The sequence below is a fragment of the Physeter macrocephalus genome, chromosome 14 (assembly GCF_002837175.3).
Source record: "Physeter macrocephalus isolate SW-GA chromosome 14, ASM283717v5, whole genome shotgun sequence".
NCBI lineage: Eukaryota > Metazoa > Chordata > Mammalia > Artiodactyla > Physeteridae > Physeter > Physeter macrocephalus.
Genome location: NC_041227.1, coordinates 89,869,481 through 89,887,422, shown reverse-complemented (window position 1 = coordinate 89,887,422; position 17,942 = coordinate 89,869,481). Strand labels below are relative to the sequence as shown.

At 44.9% G+C, this 17,942-nt stretch overlaps 1 protein-coding gene across 4 annotated transcripts in view; it reads right to left on the bottom strand.

Annotated features, from left to right (window-relative positions):
- ZFP3 (ZFP3 zinc finger protein) overlaps nucleotides 1–17,584 on the bottom strand; it is a 25,118-nt gene extending 7,534 nt beyond the window's left edge. Inside the window, exons 1-3 of one of the 4 annotated variants that reach the window (XR_008619376.1) lie at nucleotides 17,524–17,584; nucleotides 9,766–10,122; nucleotides 2,236–2,335 (exon numbers count right to left, since the gene is read on the bottom strand). Coding sequence is in view for 2 of the 4 variants with exons in the window: in XM_055090693.1 (XP_054946668.1) it covers nucleotides 7,134–8,645 (1,512 nt within the window). In the remaining 2 variants the exon portion in view is untranslated. Of the gene's footprint in view, nucleotides 1–2,235; nucleotides 2,336–6,708; nucleotides 8,654–9,765; nucleotides 10,123–17,523 lie in introns of those variants that run through there. The other 3 variants (XM_055090693.1, XR_003682888.2, XM_007109198.2) reach the window with 3 other exon arrangements.
- Between the last annotated feature and the right edge of the window lie 358 nt (nucleotides 17,585–17,942).

Genomic DNA, 17,942 nt, shown 5'->3' with positions numbered 1-17,942 from the left:
ACTGTGCAACGCAACGGGAGAGGCCACAACAGTGAGAGGCCCGCGTACCGCAAAAAAAAAAAAAAAAAAAAAAAAAAGAAAGAAAGGAGTTAAAGAGGCGTTGCCTGTATTCAATGGACAGACATCCAGCCTGACAGGGTTCTGCTGTAGATAGTGAGGCTCCCAACATATGGTTTGTCCTGCAATAGATTCTAATCCTTTCAATAACAAGTCATTTAAAAACTAATTTTCAAGGCATTCCCTGGCCATCCAGTGGTTAGGACTCCACACTTTCACTGCTGAGGGCCCAGGTTCAACCCCTGCTCAGGGAACTAAGATCCCGCAAGCTGTGTGGCTAAGCCAAAAAAACAAAACAAAACAAAACACACAAAAACAACTAATTTTCAAGATTATCGTGAGCATACTACTACATATGAAGGAAACATAAGCCTGTGATGATGCTGAAGCAGCTGCAAAAATAAGAATACTGAATCCCAGCAAATACGTTTAAGATATAGCTCACATGAAGAAAAAAATATAATATATCCAAGAAGATGGAAATAATGTATAAAAACAGAAACGAGATCAAGAAGTAAACAAAGCCTCTTACAAAAGAAAGATTTTGAGGATGGTACAGGTGAAGTATCTGATTTGGGTTTTGTTTTGTTTCAGTCAGTGCTGAAAGTTGCAAGGAAAAGAGGTGTGTTTAAAGCAATCTGTGGCTATCTTGTATTTGAGTAAATCGTATAGTGGATCAATTCCCTCAGCTAAAGAAAGGTTTTGGTTCAACTGTTTAACATTTTACGTGTCCCCATATCACATAAAGAGATACAATTTATATTAGATGGGTGATATAGACCTTTAATGCCATGGCCATCATTTTAGGGGATAAAGGATCTACATAGAAAAATAAAGGACAGCAAAGGCATTATGATTCTACATTCAGTTAATTAAATTTGAAATGTCCAATTCATCATTTATGGCCCCTTATTTATTTAAGTCATTCACTGGTTAATTTTTGAGTGGCAACCCTGGGCTGAATGTGATACGCTCTCCTACAACAAGGTAGCCCTGTCCTCCAGGAGCAGGAGAAAATTAGCTGACGCAAAGGGCATTTCCAGACTAGTGACATCGGTAAAGAAGAGGAAAGATCAGAGCAAAGTTTCAGGTCGGAATGAAAGCGTCCTACAGTGAGTAAATCCCCAGACCACTGTGCACTGTGGATGCTCTGATGCTGAAATTGGTGAGAGTTCTGATCAGAGGTTTTTCCACATTGGTATTCCAAGGGCCTCTCCAGTACAAGTTTTCTGATGAACTCCAAGGTAGGAATTCTGTCTGAAGGTGGAATTCGTTACATTAGCAGGGTTGCTCACAGTGTGAACTCTCTGATGCAGAGAATCTCAGCTCCACCCAACAGCATGAAGACCTCTCGGGTCTTTCCCACATTCGCGGCACTCCTGGGATTCCTCCCACTTGGGAGTCAATGGAGTGGAGTGTGGATTATAGTCCTCCTGTCACTAAAGTTCCGCCCTGTCCCCACCACAGCCCAGCTCAGGGAATGCCGACATAACCAGCAGATCAGGGGCACAGAAGCATTTTTCTCCTTTCTAGATGATGTTTTGGGTAATCTGCCCACTCCAGGGCATAATCACCCTTCTTAGCAAAAGGCCTCAAATGATCAACTCTGCGGGCCACCCTGTGCTCATTCCCTCCACGTCTATCGTCTTAGTTCCTCCAGCAGCCTCAGAGGACAGTGCTTTCTTCCTTCTTTCTGAAGCCAAACCTGCCTTCTAAACCTTGAATATGTCCTTTCCCACTGCCACTAAATTAAACTTTAATAATTAGTTATTAGACAAGTATCTTAATAGGCCTGGTTGGAAGTTCGAAAGAACCTGGGCCGCGGCAAGGATTCCATGAACATCTGGGAACGGCGGAATAGACCCCACCCTAGGATGTGAAACGTCCTCAGAAACGACAAATCACGGCGGCCTGAGAGACGCCAGCCCAGGTCCCGTCCGGCGGGCGCCCCAGGACTTCACTTCGGGGTCAGCAGCGCGCGGCGGCCCACTCTCGGGGCCCTCCCGCCTCAGCCTCCGGCCCCCACCGGTCACCAGCAAAAAGGCACCCCGGGCCTCGACCAGTCACGCCGCGCGCCGCCCCAGCCCGTACCCGCCCGCCAGGTGGCGCACGGACAAGGGTCCCCAGGATTCCGAGAGCGGCCCCAGCCTCAGGGCTCGGTGAGGCTCCTATCAATACCTCTTGGTCCCGGAGGCAGTGGCGGCCGAGCGCGTTCGATGACTTAGACGTTCGTCGGTGTCGGTGCCGGCAAAGTTGGGTCCACCGATGAAAACACTGCCTGCAAAGCGTAGTACAAATAAATAAAACATCAGCATTCTCGTCGGCGGCACCGCAGGAGAGATGCGAGTCGCGGCCGAGCCCCAGTGCGAGGCCCGGGCTGGAGACAAGGACGTGGCAGGGACGGCCAGCGGGTGCAGAGGGGTGAGCTCGCGTCCTGGGGCTCGAGGAGGGGGCCGCGCCTGCCTCGTCGGCCGCCGCTCCCCAGCTCTCAGGGAGGAGGCGGGCTTCCTGCTCCGTGGGAGAACCGAAGCCTTCTCGCCTACTCCCCCCTCCGCAGCGCTGACCTCTACTGCATAGCTCAAGTCTCCACCAGCCTCGTAGCGCTTAGCCCCCGCGCCTCGCACAGGTCCCAACGCGTCGTAGGGGCTCGGCAGATGGTTGATGAATGTGCAGGGGCCCCGTTATTGAGGCTCCTTGCCTCAGGTTATCACCAGAATCACCACGCCCTGCTTCCCACTGGATTTTACTGGGGCTCCAACTCCCGTTCACTTTCAGGGGTTCACCCAGGCGGATAGTCTTGGCATACCTTCATCCCCAAAGCTGAGGGATGTGATGAGGGAGAGTTTATTGCGGGTTACTTGGTAATTTGTTTTATAGGTAAAAGTTTGATTTCAGGACCGTGTAAAGGACTACAGGGGTCCAAAGATAAGTTTCAGATGGTCCATGAATGCCCTGAATTTGCATGCACATTTTTCTAGGTAGAGCTTTCCTGAGTCTCAAAGACCCCGTACCTAACAACCTAAGGAAACTGCCTCAGACCAGGAGTCACTCAGGAGAACATGTTAAAACAAAACAATAATAAACACCAGCACAGAAATCTCAGTAACATTTTTTTTTAATCCAGAATATCTTTTTTTTTTTTTTTCCTCCCTGCACCGCAAGGCTTGTGGGAACTTAGTTCCCTGACCAGGGATCGGGCCCTCAGCAGTGAAAGCACGGTGTCCTAACCACTGGATCACCAAGAAATTCCAGATCCAGAATACCTTACATTAAGTTGATAATCATGAAAAACTGTATCTATCTAGATAAACAAAGTAGGTAACATTTGCCCTGTCATGAAAGATAAAAGACCTCACCAAGCAAAGCAGAAGATCAAGGACCGAGTAAACAGGACTTCCCTGGTAGTGCAGTGGTTAAGAATCCGCCTGCCAATGCAGGGGACACAGGTTCAAGCCCTGGTCCGGGAAGATCCCACATGCCGTGGAGCAAGAAAGCCTGTGTGCCACAACTACTGAGCCCGCGTGCCACAACTACTGAAGGCCACGAGCCTAGAGCCCGTGCTCCGCAACGAGAAGCCACCGCAATGAAGCCGACGCATCGCAACGAAGAGCAGCCCCTGCTCACTGCAACTAGAGGAAGCCCTCGTGCAGCAATGAGAACCCAACACAGCCAAAAATAATTAATTTTTTAAAATAAATAAAAGGACAGAGTGAACAGCTTACATAAAATCGGAAGCTACCAGAGCACATGTTGGGGTACTAAGGTGAAATTTATAGGATGGCAGGAAAATGGCATACAGTCATATTAAGACCATAATGAAACAATGTACTTTGGAATATACTTAGAAAGGCATCAAATCAATAAAATTGTAAAGAAATACTTTATTTACATAAAGTGTTAATATACCAGTAAAACTTTAATTAGGGAAGGATGAAAATGTACATGGTTAGGTCTGCAAAAATTCTGAAGGGTATTTCTGGGTATTTTGGTAGGTTTTTGAGATTGTGAGGCCTGGTATTTTTAATGGGTCTAAAATTAAGAAAATTCACATCTTTTCTTTCCTTGATAGAATTCTACTTGCACTAGATTATGACTACCAGTCAATTATATTATGGTCAGGTTTTGGCTCCCAAGAAAATTGAGGGGGAGGGGGCAAACAAGGAAAAGAGAGAAATATTTCTGAGCTAGCTGGGTGTAAAGTGGATAAGGGCAGGTAGTGAGGTTACAGGATGTGTGTGTAGTGTATATAACAAGGTGGAAATAATTTCATTCACCAGAATTCCTCTTGGGAAAGTACTAATATATGTTGGAAAATTCTTCTTAGAATGAGAGGTGAGAACTTCCTCCCTTAATATGATCAGGCACAACAAATATTGGTCACTAAATTGCCTTCTAGTGTTCCAATGAGTGGTCTGTTATTGGAGGGCCTAAAAAGGATCTGAGGGGACAGCCCTAAGAGGGGAGGACAAAGAGAAAAATCTTCAGTGGCAGTTTGGCAAAGAAGGGACTGCCGAGAACGAGATGTCTAGTAGGATACGAACCCCCTTCTCCACCTCTTACACACCAGAATCTTGAGTAGAGTCCGTATTACTCATGGATATGTTTCTGTGAGAGGATCCTTTCTGGGGAGCTTGAAGAGGTGCTGAGTTCTATATTAAGGGCTGGCAAGGGGTGAATGTGCAAATAAAATATTCAAACACAGGAATAAGAAGTTAAGGGAATAGGTAACATACAGGTTTCACACGAGAAAGATATGTTTGGGTATAATTCAATTTGAACTTGAGTGATGAAAAAAGGAATGAGAGCACACTGCACTTGTACACACCCTATGGAAAGAGATGAGTTAAAGAACTTCTGCTAACGTCTAACTACTAGAGACAGAGGTACCTGGAAGGATGTGGAAACTGTGTAATCAGCTGTTTTCTGTTTGTTTTGATATGGACTTTTTTTGTCTTTATTGTATTTGTTACAATATTGCTTCTGCTTTATGTTTTGGTTTTTTGGCCGTGATGCATGTGGGATCTTAGCTCCCCGACCAGGGATCGAACCCACATCCCTGCACTGGAAGGCAAAGTCTTAACCACTGGACTGCCAGGGAAGTCCCCATCAACTGTTTTACTTGTACAGCCCTTTTCTCAAGCCCAGAGCATGAGCCCGGGGGTGGGGGCACATATTGGGGTACAGAATAAACCCACTTGATGGGTTTTGGCTACGACCAATTATGTTTCCAAGGACATGATTTAAATCCATTATATTCAAATTCATGTGGTAATTAATAATGAATAGAAAATGTACAAAGGATTTCGAATAAGGCAGTAATGCATTCACCTATTCACAGTACAACACAGTGCTTAGGATCACAGCTCAGGGCTGGAGTCTTGGCTCTAGCACTTACCAGCTGTGTGATCATGGGCAAGTTACTTGACATCTCCCCTGCCCCTCACCTTTCAAATTGGGGTAAGAGTACCCACATCACTGATGGTTGTGCAACTCCGTAAATTAACTAAAAAGCATTCAACTGAACACTTAAACAGCTGAATTTTATGGTATGTAAATTATACCTCAATAAAGCCGTTTTGTTTGTTTTTAAAAAAAGAGTACCCACATCATAGGGAGGCTGTGAAAACAAAAATGTAAACTGTCTGGCACTGTGCCTGGCACATAGTAAAAATTCAATAAATACTAGTGATTAGTATTAGTGTAATAAAGAGATTAAAGAATAAAACACTGAAGATATATAAAGTTAAATTTTTAAAAAAGAAAGAAGGAATTATTGGGCCAGTTGAAACTTGAGATCATTTAGTTCAACTCCACTCATTTTACAGATGAGGAAATTAGGGATCAGCAGGTGAAGTGCCTTATTGAAGGTCTAGTTCTAAGACCAGACCCCAAGCAAGCTGGATCCCCGTTAGTGCAATTCCCACTACCATTCACTGCCTCAGAAACACTGACACATGAAAAATTGAGGATGTGTTTCCTTGAAGAAAAAAACAAACACGTAAGAGAACACAGAAAACACATGTAGAGATGCTGAAGAAAGAGAATTCCAAAGCCAAGGGCAAACTGAGAAGAGGCTGTCACATCCTGGCCTATTGGCCAGGGACCCCAGCAGTGGGGCCCAGGTCATGAGAGCTTAAGTGCTTTGGCAAGGCAGGGTCCTGGTCAGCCGGTCAGTCAGGTGAACCAGCTCATCACTGTGGCCAGGTGCCTAGTGACAATGAAGCTGCAGTCCTCTTTGTTATTCCCTGACACAGGATCTGTCAGCATCAGCACAAGATGGGGCCCAAAGTGAATGCAGCAGAGTTCCTGGGAGCAGTCAGTCTGAGCGGCCCTGAAGTGGGAAAGAGCTGCTTCTGCCCATGCTGAGTAGTCTGGCCTCACTTGTTTACCTCCTGGCCTTGCTAATCAGCCCCTCTGGATTCTGAGGGCCTTCACTTACAATCCTATAAATTGCTTGTCAGTTTCCTCCATCATGGCACCCTCTCAGATGACTGAGGAAGCCTAGCAGGAGATGGGAAATGACCCAAGCTTCCCGCTTCTTCATTAATGCTGCCATCTTCCAAGGGAATTTGATAGCAAGTTTGGAAGATTTTGAAGCTAATAAAAGCTTACTAAATTCCAATGCTAAACAGTGGGAAAGAGAGAGGTGTGTCTTCCAGGCCATGACTTTAACATTTCAGGGGATAATATTCGAGGGGGGTCAACTCTGTCATTCCTAGGAAGTGGTGGAATCATGTTCCTCCATGTTTCCTGAACAGTAACAATTTGGGCTAGATGGCCAGTAACGACCCCTAACGTTATGTGACCCACTAGTGGGGAAGGAGGAAGGAAAGGAAAAAGGGATAGTGGAGAATTAAGGCCTGAAACAGCTTTTATGATTTAACTCAGTAAACTGAAACTTCTCAATGAATAGTTCATAAAAGTGCCTCATCCTTTTTGACCAACTGTTTAAATAAAAATCAGTAAGAGGACAGAGGAGGTTCTGTCCATTCATTTGATCTGAGAACTTGGGGTACAGACTGAGAACAATAAGTCTGACTTCAGCTTTTCCACAGGAGGCTTTCATGCTTTGCAGATCATTCCATACAGTGAACACTTTGATGTCGGAGGAGGTGAGAACTCCGACTAAAGGTCTTCTGACATTCTTGGCACTCGTAAGGCTTCTCTCCAGTGTGAATTCTCTGATGTATGATAAGTTGGGAATGCTGGCTGAATGTTTTTTCACACTCATTACATTCATAAGGTTTCTCTCCAATGTGAATTTTCTGGTGGAGAAGCAGCTCAGAGTTATCCCAAAAGGTTCTGGCACATTCATTACACTGATGAGGTTTCTCTCCAGTATGAATTCTCTGGTGGACAATAAGGTGAGAGGTCCGCCTAAAAGCCTTTCCACACTCAAAGCATTCATAGGGTTTCTCTCCAGTGTGAATTCTCTCATGTCTAAGAAGTTCTGAGTTTCCCCTAAAGGCCTTCCCGCATTCCTTACATACGTAGGGCTTCTCACCAGTATGAATTCTAATATGTCTAATAATCTCTGAGTTCTGGCCAAAAGTTTTCCCACATTCATTACATTCATACGGTTTGTCTCCTGTATGAATTCTTTGATGCCGGATGAGCTCAGAACTCTGACCAAAGCCTTTCCCACATTCATTACACAGATAGGGTTTTTCTCCAGTATGAATTTTCTGGTGTCTAATGAGGCCTGAGCTATGCTTGAATGCTTTGCCACACTCACTGCATTCATGATATCTTTCTTCAGTATGAATTCTCTGATGCTGAATAAGCTGTGAGCTAACCCTAAAGGTCTTCCCACATTCATTACATTCATATGGTTTCTCCCCAGTGTGGATTCTCTGATGTAGAATAAGGGCTGAATTCTGACTGAAGGCTTTACCACATTCTTCACATTTATAAGGTCTCTCTCCAGTGTGAATTCTGTGATGGTGGATGAGATGTGAACTCTGAATGAAGGCCTTTCCACATTCATTACAAGCAAAGGGCTTCTCTCCAGCATGAATTCTCAGGTGCCTTCGAAGGCTTGAGTTAGTTCCAAATGTTTTTCCACATTCTTTGCATTCAAAGGGTTTCTCTCCACTATGAACTCTCATATGCTGAATAAGATGTGAGTTCTGATTAAAGGCTTTCCCACATTCTTTACATGTATGAGGCTTTTCTCCCAGACAATTTCTATGTGTTTTATTAGGTCCTAAATTCTCTATGAAGTTTTGGCCAGAAGCAGCAAAGGTGCTAACTGCCTCTGCCGTAGTATCTCCCTGATATGTGATCAGGTTTGAGCTAGGACTGTAGACTCGCTCACTTTCATTATTCTCATGGTCTTTCTCACTTGAGGGTGATTTCTTAAAGATAATCAACCCTGATGCAAAGTCTCTCTCCTCATGGGACACCTGCTCCAGAATCTCTTCTGTGGACTCTCTGGAATGCTCCTCCAATATGTCTTCTTCACATGCTGCTCCAAACTCGTGACCCTGATAAACCACCTTTGGAAGTTTTTCTAGTATTGCCCCATGTGGTTCAGATTCTTCAGAAATTTCTTCCTTGGGAATTACCTCCTTGTTCTCAGTCCCCATCTCACAATCTGAAATGAGAGAGGTAAGTCTGTGAAGTGGCTGTATCACAGCTAAATGAAGCCAATACTAGGGAGTATGGAGCTTGACATGGTTCTGACAGCACCCAAAAGCACTCTCTGTATCTGGTGAGATTACAGGATGCTGTTGAAGAGAAGAGAAAGATTTAGGATTATGGTGGACATGCTACACAAAGAGCAGACGCTGACTGAAAAGAGTGAGGGAAATTATCAGAGGGAAGAGATTTAAGGAGAGAAATAGGAAATGGATGGTAAGAAGATGCTGATTAAAGTTCCATAATATTAACAGTGAATTGAGGCAGAACCTGAGGTTGGTAATAAAAACATTTAAGGAAAATTGTGGCCATATTAATAGATGGTATATGGAAAAGGTTGGGAAAGGGACAAAAATGACTAATATAATCTTTGGGTTTATAGAGGAAGAAACCAGAAATGAGTAGCAAGAAGAACTGTCTTTAGCCCAGTTCTGTGGCGCTCACCAGCTCTAGAGAATAGGGGATTGTATATGTTGTAGGGGTTACCTATTCAAAAGGTTAATGTGACTTAGCTATAACAGGGACAGAAGGAACCACCCTTGGCTCCCGTATATTTGGATGAAGTATGGTTCTAGCTTAATTTTCTCCAGCTGGTTACTAAATTGTATCAATACCTAATTTTCCCTACTAATTTGAAATGCCTCCTATACCACAGTCTAAAATTCCATATATATCTGGGTCAATTTCCAGGCTCCATTCACTTCTATTGATCTATTCCCTCTCTAACACCAAACTGTTCAACCTACTGTAGCTTTAAATTTTTTAATATGTTAGAGAAAGTGCTCTCTCGTTAGTCTTCTTTTTCAAATATTCCTGTCTATTCTATTTTTCCAAATAAATTTTAGTATAATTTTGTAAAGTTTCCAAACTTACCCTGATGTTTTTATACCCATCACGTTTCTGTATGTCTTCTCTCTTAGTGAGTTTTTCTTATATTTTCTAACTGGTTGTCATTATATATGTGTGTGTGTGTGTGTGTGTGTGTGTGTGTGTGTGTGTGTGTGTGTGTGTGTGTGTGTACACATATATATATCCATACATATAGCAATGTTGTTGATTTTTACTTACTATTATTATACTTGGTCCCTTTATGTAATTTTCTTAGCACTTTTTTTTTTTTAGTTTTTTTAAAATTTATTTTATTTATTTTTGGCTGCACTGGGACTTCGTTGCTGTGCGCGGGCTTCCTCTAGTTGCGGCGAGCGGGGGCTACTCTTCGCTGCGGTGTGCGGGCTTCTCATTGCAGCGGCTTCTCTTGTTGTGGAGCACGGGCTCTAGGTGTGCGGGCTTCAGTAGTTGTGGCACGTGGGCTCAGTAGTTGTGGCTCACAGGCTCTAGAGCGCAGGCTCAGTAGTTGTGGCGCACAGGCTTAGCTGCTCTGCAGCATGTGGGATCTTCCCGGACCAGGGCTCGAACCCATGTCCCCTGCAATGGCAGGAGGATTCTTAACCACTGCGCCACCAAGGAAGCCCCTCTTAGCACTTTTATAAATCTTAAAGCCTATACTTTTTTAAAACTTCTAAAAGGTTGTGGCAAGGACTTTTAGTTGTCTATCCCAATCTCCACTCTTCCCCACCTCATCAGAAACAGAATAATGAATTTATTTTTGTAGCAATGAGGCTGCCTAAAGAAATATATTCTCAGCCTTCTTTGTAGCTAGATTTGGCTATGTAACCAGTTTCTGGCCAATGAGACAGTAAAATGCAAATGACAGCACGAGGGACTTCTGGGATATCTCCTTAAAAGTAAGGGGATACATTTCTTCACCCTCTTCTTCTATGCTGTGCCTGGGGCATGAAGTGATAGCTGAAGTGCCATCTTGGACCATGAGTTCACCAGCATACCCTACAGTGGGACAAGAACAGGAAGGAACCTGGGTCCCTGATGACCCTGTGGAGCTGCCATACTTGCCCTGGAATGCCTGCCTCTGGACTTCTTTTATCTAACAGAGAAACAAGCTTTTTCCTTGCTTAAGCTATTATGGTTTTTTAATTTATGAAGCCAAACTTGCTCCTAATTGTTACAATGGCCCCAGGGATTTAGCTGTCCCCTCACAGAAGTAAGGTCCAAATGCTGGGGAAATGAGCCCACCTTCTGTTCAGGTATTAAGCAACCAGGAGCTAATATTGAAGAGGAGAGGCCCTTTGCCTAGAGCAGTGCATCTGTGCACCACAGCAAATCTGAGCAACACAATCCTCCCATCAATAAAAGTGTTAATTGCAGAAGGTGATTCTCAAGGGGGAATGGGGCAGCTATGGGGCTTCATCTTTATGTCGCAGAGTCATGGAATGGTTTTTAAGCCAAGGAATGACACAGTTCATGGTCAGATTAGCATTTCAGGTAGATGCACACAAGTGACCATTTAGTGGCTGAACCAGAAAGCAGCAGACCAGGACATAAAGGAGATGAGTTAGAAGTCTGATACAGTCATCAAGGCAAAGGGTGATGAGATCTAACTAGGGTAATAGTGGTAGTGTGAATGAAGAGGAAACAGACTAGAGAAGTGCTTGAGAGGACAAATTCTCTAAGACTTGGGGTATGAATGGATATAGGTGTAAGGAAGGTGTAATTAGATGGATAGTGATACCACCAAGGTTGAGAATATTGAGGAGCAGCTAGTTTAGGAGGGAAGATGATAAATGAGCTGTATTTTGGACAAGATGAGTTTCAACACATCCATACAGATGTACCAAGGAATCAGTCAAAATATATTGGTCTAAAGTTTAGAGCAGTCAGGACTAGAGATACAGACTTGAGAGTACTCAGCATAGACAATAATGAGTATAGTTGTGACAACTGTCAGATACTGAAGACAGAAACCTAGAAAGCCAAGGCCAACACTGAAGAGTACTCCAGTTAACTTCCATGTTCCCCTCCAGATCTTTCAACTTTTCTTCACCCTGCTCTCTGCCCCAGAAGGTAACCTATATAGCACTCATCAAGAGGCCCTCTGGCTTCCAGTTGTGTTCCACCAATGGGGAGCCCTAGCAGGAGGCTGGAAGGAGCGAGGAGAGTGAGGTCAGAGTATTTATCCTCCGGGTTCCTTCCTATGAGATCACCTTGGGTTCACGGTGTCCCTCAATTGAAGTTCATTACTCCTCTCAAGGAATCATCCTACCCAGTTGTCTCTGTGGGTTCCAGGCCCTCCCTACCTCTTGCCTCTTCTGGCCTAGGGCTGGTGACTACTCTGCTATTGCCAATCCCAGCTTCCTCAGTACCCTGCCTGCACCTACATCTTTTATATTAACTTCTTTGCAAATAAACCCTACTCAAATTATCCTAATTTGAGCGAAGTACCTGTTTCCTGTTAGGACCCTAATGATAAAGGGGTAGGCAGAGGAAGAGAAGCCTGCCAAGAAGAGAAAGAATGGTTAGTGAAGTAGGAGAAGAACCAGAAAAAGTGTCATATAAGTCACCAAGGCAGTGGCAGAGGGAATTACAAAGCGTCACACACAGTTGATAGATCCAGTAGGATAAGAACTGGAAAACATCTGCTGGGACAATTAGGTGGTCACAGATGACATGTGAAAACAGAGTCAATGGAATGACAGAAGCAGAAGCCAGGTGGCAGTGGACTGATTAATTAATTTGCTGCTTCTTTCAAAAAATTTGGGTGAAAGAAGAGGACCAAGATGGGCAGTAGTGTAAAAGGTCAAAGAAGGATTTTCTCTGACGGTAGAGATTTGAACAGGCTTATATTAGAAAGGATGGTGCCAGTAGAGAGAAAGGTTAAGAGGGAAGAAAAGATGAGATTACTGAAGAAATGAAGATCCTGAGAGGCAGGAGAGACTGGAGTCAAGTGGTGAGGGAAGGGGAAAGGGGTGATTTTGGGGTGCCCTTTGTCCTGCCCTTTTTCTCTGCCCAGCCTCCAGTCATCCACAGGATCATACCCTGGGGCCTCCCTAGTCACTCAGGGGTGCAGCCCTGGTAAGCCCTCTTTCCTGACACCTGGAAGGAACCTGATCTCCTACTGAAATCCTGAAGTGTTGGAAGCTCTTTGTGCTACCCCTAAAAATGACTTGGAATCTTCTTCAACTTTCCCCCACTCAGCGCCTTCTCTAATTTTCCCCTGGAATAAGGGCAGACACCCAAAAACTGGATTTCTCCTTTACACTGAAATTTTTGAAAATTATAGATAATGTGTACCTATGTAACTGTAAGAATCCATTGTAGAGAATTTAGCTATCTTCATCCATGGTACTATTTGAGTTAGAAAGCACTGTCTTAAATTTCTCTCTAACGCTCAGCCAAGAACAAGTTCCACAAGCTGGTATTTCAGTCCCTGTCTACTTCTGACCCCCTCACTGGCCTTTCCTTTTCACCAGCATCTCTCCTATAGTTACTTCTTTTCCAGCATCAAGCGCCATACAAAGTCAGCATTCATAAAACCCACATCTGTCCCACACCATATGGAAAATCACGTGTCCACAGTAAAACAAGATGCAAGACATAGAAGTTAGGTATGTATATCTATCCCCAACTTCAACACCTGGTTCAAAATTCTAGTCCAGAAAGTCTTCCCCAACTAAGATTTGCCCCCTCTGACTATTCTTTTACTTTGCATTCCACCAGTGACACGATATTAATGCCATTTGTTAAATATTGTTTTGTTTAATAGACACCTCATATACAAATCAATGCCATCCTCCTTTCTTTTTTCTTTGGATGCACTGTGCGGCATGCAGGATCTTAGTTCCCTGACCAGAGATCAAACCTATGCCCCCTGCAGTGGAAGCACGGAGTTCTAACCACTGGACCGCCAGGGAAGTCCCAAAGCCATTCTCCTTTTGGTTGATTTTCCAGAGGCACAGATATGCATTAGACCTCATCCTCATACGGAAACACTCTATTACTCATAGCATAAATTTAAATGTCCAAACATAATTTCCTATGTTTGTCACTTCTTCACTTTTCTAAATTTGAAATTAGTTGTTTCTGGAGAGAGATAAGATGGATGTGCCATCTTAGGAGTAGGATGACCACTCTTGGTCCTCAGTCTGGCGGATGACAAGCATCTACTGGGTCTCCATAGTTCAGAATAGGGTCTTCAACTCTGCAGATCTGGAATTTTTTTTTTTCAATGCACTCAGAAATCCTCATTCACAAAATACTGATGCATAAACCAAATATCCACCTATTAATTAACCATGAGAAATAATACTTCAAAAGGACCATACTGTCTACATGAGAAGCCACATAAAACCCTAAAAATTGTTTAGTTGGTTTACAATCATAGCAGGAAGATTTTTTTTTTTTAATGAACGATCCTTAAATAATGATTCTTGGCCTGGAATTAGGTTAGATGAAGAAAAGTCAACTGGAAAATCTCTAAAAATACTAACTTCCAGGGGCTTCCCTGGTGGTGCAGTGGTTGAGAGTCCGCCTGCCGATGCAGGGGACACGGGTTCGTGCCCTGGTCCGGGAAGATCCCACATGCCGCAGAGCGGCTGGGCCCGTGAGCCATGGCCGCTGAGCCTGCACATCGGGGGAGAGGCCACAATAGTGAGAGGCCCGCGTACCAAAAAAAAAAATAAAAAATTGTGATTTTTAGTAAAAAAAATCATTAAATAATCTATCAGCTGACAGCCTGATTAGGTCTTTTTAAAACGTTGTTAAAAGCAAAGATTGGGACTTGAGTTATAAAAGGTCCAAGAATCGGGCTTCCCTGATGGCACAGTGGTTAAGAATCCGCCTGCCAATGCAGGGGACACGGGTTTGAGCCCTGGTCCAGAAAGATCTCACATGCTGCGAAACAACTAAGCCCGTGCACCACAACTACTGAGCCTGTGCTCTAAAGCCCGCATGCCACAACTACTGAAGCCTGCATGCCCAGAGCCCGTGCTCCGCAACAAAGAGAAGCCACCTCAGTGAGAAGCCCGCACACCACAACAAAGAGTAGCGCCCGCTCGCCGCAACTAGAGAGAGCCTGCGCGCAGCAACAAAGACCCAACACGACCATAAATAAATAAACTAAAAAAAAAAAAAAAAAAGGTCCAAAAATCATTTACTTCCTCAGTAAATTGTCCCCCTGTGTGGCACTCCAGAGGTTTTTCCACCCCAGAGTGATATGCCATAGTAAAATTAAGGAGGGCATGGATGAGAGGTATGTCTTTCTTTTGTAAAGGAGGAAAAGAGCAATTGTGAAAAAGGAGGTGGAAAAGAGAAATCTATAGGCCACAGGTCCACTCTCAAGCACACTGGTGGTAGGCAAGGGTACAAACTGAAGTCAAGGATCTAGAGACTGATTTCCATTCAACAAACCATGCACTTACAGATGTTATAGGAAATGTTTGTGGACTCCCTCCATATATGTCATTTGAAGACTACTGCACTTAACGGCATTCTGGGCAGAGCATGGGGTGAGCAAAGGCTCAGAGACTAGGAAGTACAGGAGGAATAAGAAAAGGAACAGAAAGAACATTCTGACCTCAATGTAGCATGTGCAGAGTTGGGGTAAGGAAAGAGAGAAGATAAGTGAGGATGCACTAACCTTCTGGGGAGTAATGAAAGCTCTTATTATGTGCCAAGCAACTTACACATATTCTCTTGTTACACCCTTACAACCTCTTGCTGAGACAAGTATGCTGGAGGCATCAGTGTAGAGAGGAGCGAAATCAGCCAATCGGCGTGCTTTCCTGACTTTCTCCAGCAACACTTTTGACAGCCCCAGAGCAGGCTGGGAATCTGGGGACACGTGTGGTGGAGGAATGAGAGAGTGAGGGACTTGAGGATGTTAGCCAGGACACAGCTGAGATGACCAAGTGAGACAGGGAGACAAATGAAGTGGGGGAAGGAGGGAAGAGTGGAGGTTACAGACAGGGTGAAGGATGTGGTGAGCACACGGATCCAAGGGCAGGAATCCTGCAAATGGGCCTGAAGTTTAATTTTGAAATGTCAAAATTTATAACATACCAAAGGTAATATCCTTTGCAACTATTCAAATTCATGATGAAAAAATGATGAAACATTTTGGATGTCAACTTACAAACATGTAAGGGAATACAGAAAGCTTTTCAAATTATTTTATGGGATATTTGAGCAAAAAAGTTTGCAGTGGCCTCACACTCTTTGCAGGAGATCTGACCTCACCCAAGAGCTCCAGGAGTGAGCTCCAAGTGAGTTAACCCAGTTAATACAATTCCCCTTGCCAGTGACTGTTCACAACAGTAGGGATTGATTCAGGAATGGACAAATGCCTTCATCTGGGTCAATGATACTGAGGAAGTTTGCTGGGAACTTCTGGGAATAGTTTCCTGCTGTCCTGAGAGAACCACAGAAGAGACTTCTACATATTGTTGCCTGGAACCACTGCTGCCATTTCACTACCAGCTGTGGATGAAGGCAGGACGAGCCGAGAAAATCGAGGGGAAATGGAGCCAGCAGGGCCACTAGATTCAGTCATTCCTGAAACCACTTTACCTCTTGACTTCCAATTATGAGAGCTTATACACTTGTATTTTTTAGGCCAGCTTGAATTGTATCCTGTGACGTATAGACAAAAGCATCTTAATTCATAAAAATACTTTCCCTTAACTTCTGAAAGGTCAGATCCTACTAAATACTCAGTATCCAGTACAAGGATCACCTCCTCCCCAAAGCCTTCACTTACACCTGCAGGAAAGAGGTTCTCTCTTGGTCCTCTGAATCAGCATTTCACTCACCTCTTCCTTTGTACTATAGTTATCATGTCGCTTCCTGTTCACTGCTCTCCAATGGCTACAGAATAAAAACTTCTTAACATGGCTCATCATGCCTTCCTGGTCAGGCCCCTGTCTCCCTTCCCATCTCCTGTCCCACGCTCTCCAATGACAGGTGGGAGCTGCAGTCATGCTCAGGGTGCTGCAGTTCAAACACTTCTTATTCTTTAAAGCTTCTCTGCCTTTGAGAACAGGTTATTCCCACTTCCTGGAATACTACTGCCCATCTTTTACACTTAACAAACATCTACAAGACTCAGCTCAGACACAGAGAGTCCCCTCTGTCTTCTTCTCTGTCCCTAAGACTCCTTCACCTTGTTGCAGCTACCTCATTGTACTGTTACTCTATTTTCATCTCTGCTTCCTTCTTCAGACCATGAACACGGATGATGTTCTATTCATCTTGATATTCCCAACGCCAAGCATATTTCGGGTACCTGCTAAATATCTCTTAAATGAATCTGTGTAAGTATCTTATTTACATAACTAATCTGTGACACCCTTGAGGACTAACTGGATATTTCATTCATTTTGTATCTAAAGAGCCTAGATCGGTGTCTGACACATAGCTGACGTCAATAACTATTTGTAAAAGTAAGTTCCTTCTCCCAATCTGGATGACATTTAATTTAAAGCACTGTTATCCTCTTTTCCTCTGTCCTCCTGGTTCCCACAATCAAGAAGGCTCTATTAACTCGGCACTGAAACCTCTCCTTTCCGTAATTAACCCTCTTAAACCAATATCCGGCCCTGGGCACAGTCTGCCAAGAGGCCTGAAGTTTATGACACTGCCCGCCATTTCGTCCCCGCAGTTTACTTGGAGATGGAATGTCAGAGGAAACCACAGCTCCCATCATCCTCCACGTAAGGACCGCGGAAGGGGGTGTCCCTGCTGCTCCCGTGCTCGCGGCTGACAGGCAGGGAACCAGGACGAAGACGGGCCCTGGCCGCGTCCAGGGTATGTGCCGGTGGGGACCCGGTGGGGGGTGGGGAGACCATAAAGTCCAAGGTCACAGAGCGAACCCGGGTCAGGCATGGGCCTAAACGTCAGGTTTCCGCGGGGCTCGTGGGCCAGGTGTTCGGGAGCACAGCACCCTCCACCCCCCGCCGGGACAGAATGAGGTCTCACCTCAGGCAGCTACCGCCCCACACGCGCTCCTCTCGGGCTGCCCGCGCTGCTCCGCCGACTGGAGCGCCAAGAGCCTTTAATCCACACGGCTCTTGGTCCCGGAGGCAGTGGTGGCTGAGCGCGTTCGATGACTTAGAGGTTCGTCAGTGTCGGTGCCGGCAAAGTTGGGTCCACCCATGAAAACACTGCCTCAGGCAGCTACCGCCCCACACGCGCTCCTCTCGGGCTGCCCGCGCTGCTCCGCCCGCTGCCTCAGAACCCGCAGCTGTTGTCTAGGTTTCACTGGCTGTGGGCATCGGCCACTTCCGGTACCCGGGCGGCACTCCAGCCAATCAACGCGCGCTGCACTCCCAGGAGGAACAGGTGGTCAGCAGGCCGGGGTCTCCTCACCCTTTCCAGGCTTGCTTTGCGCCGGTTCT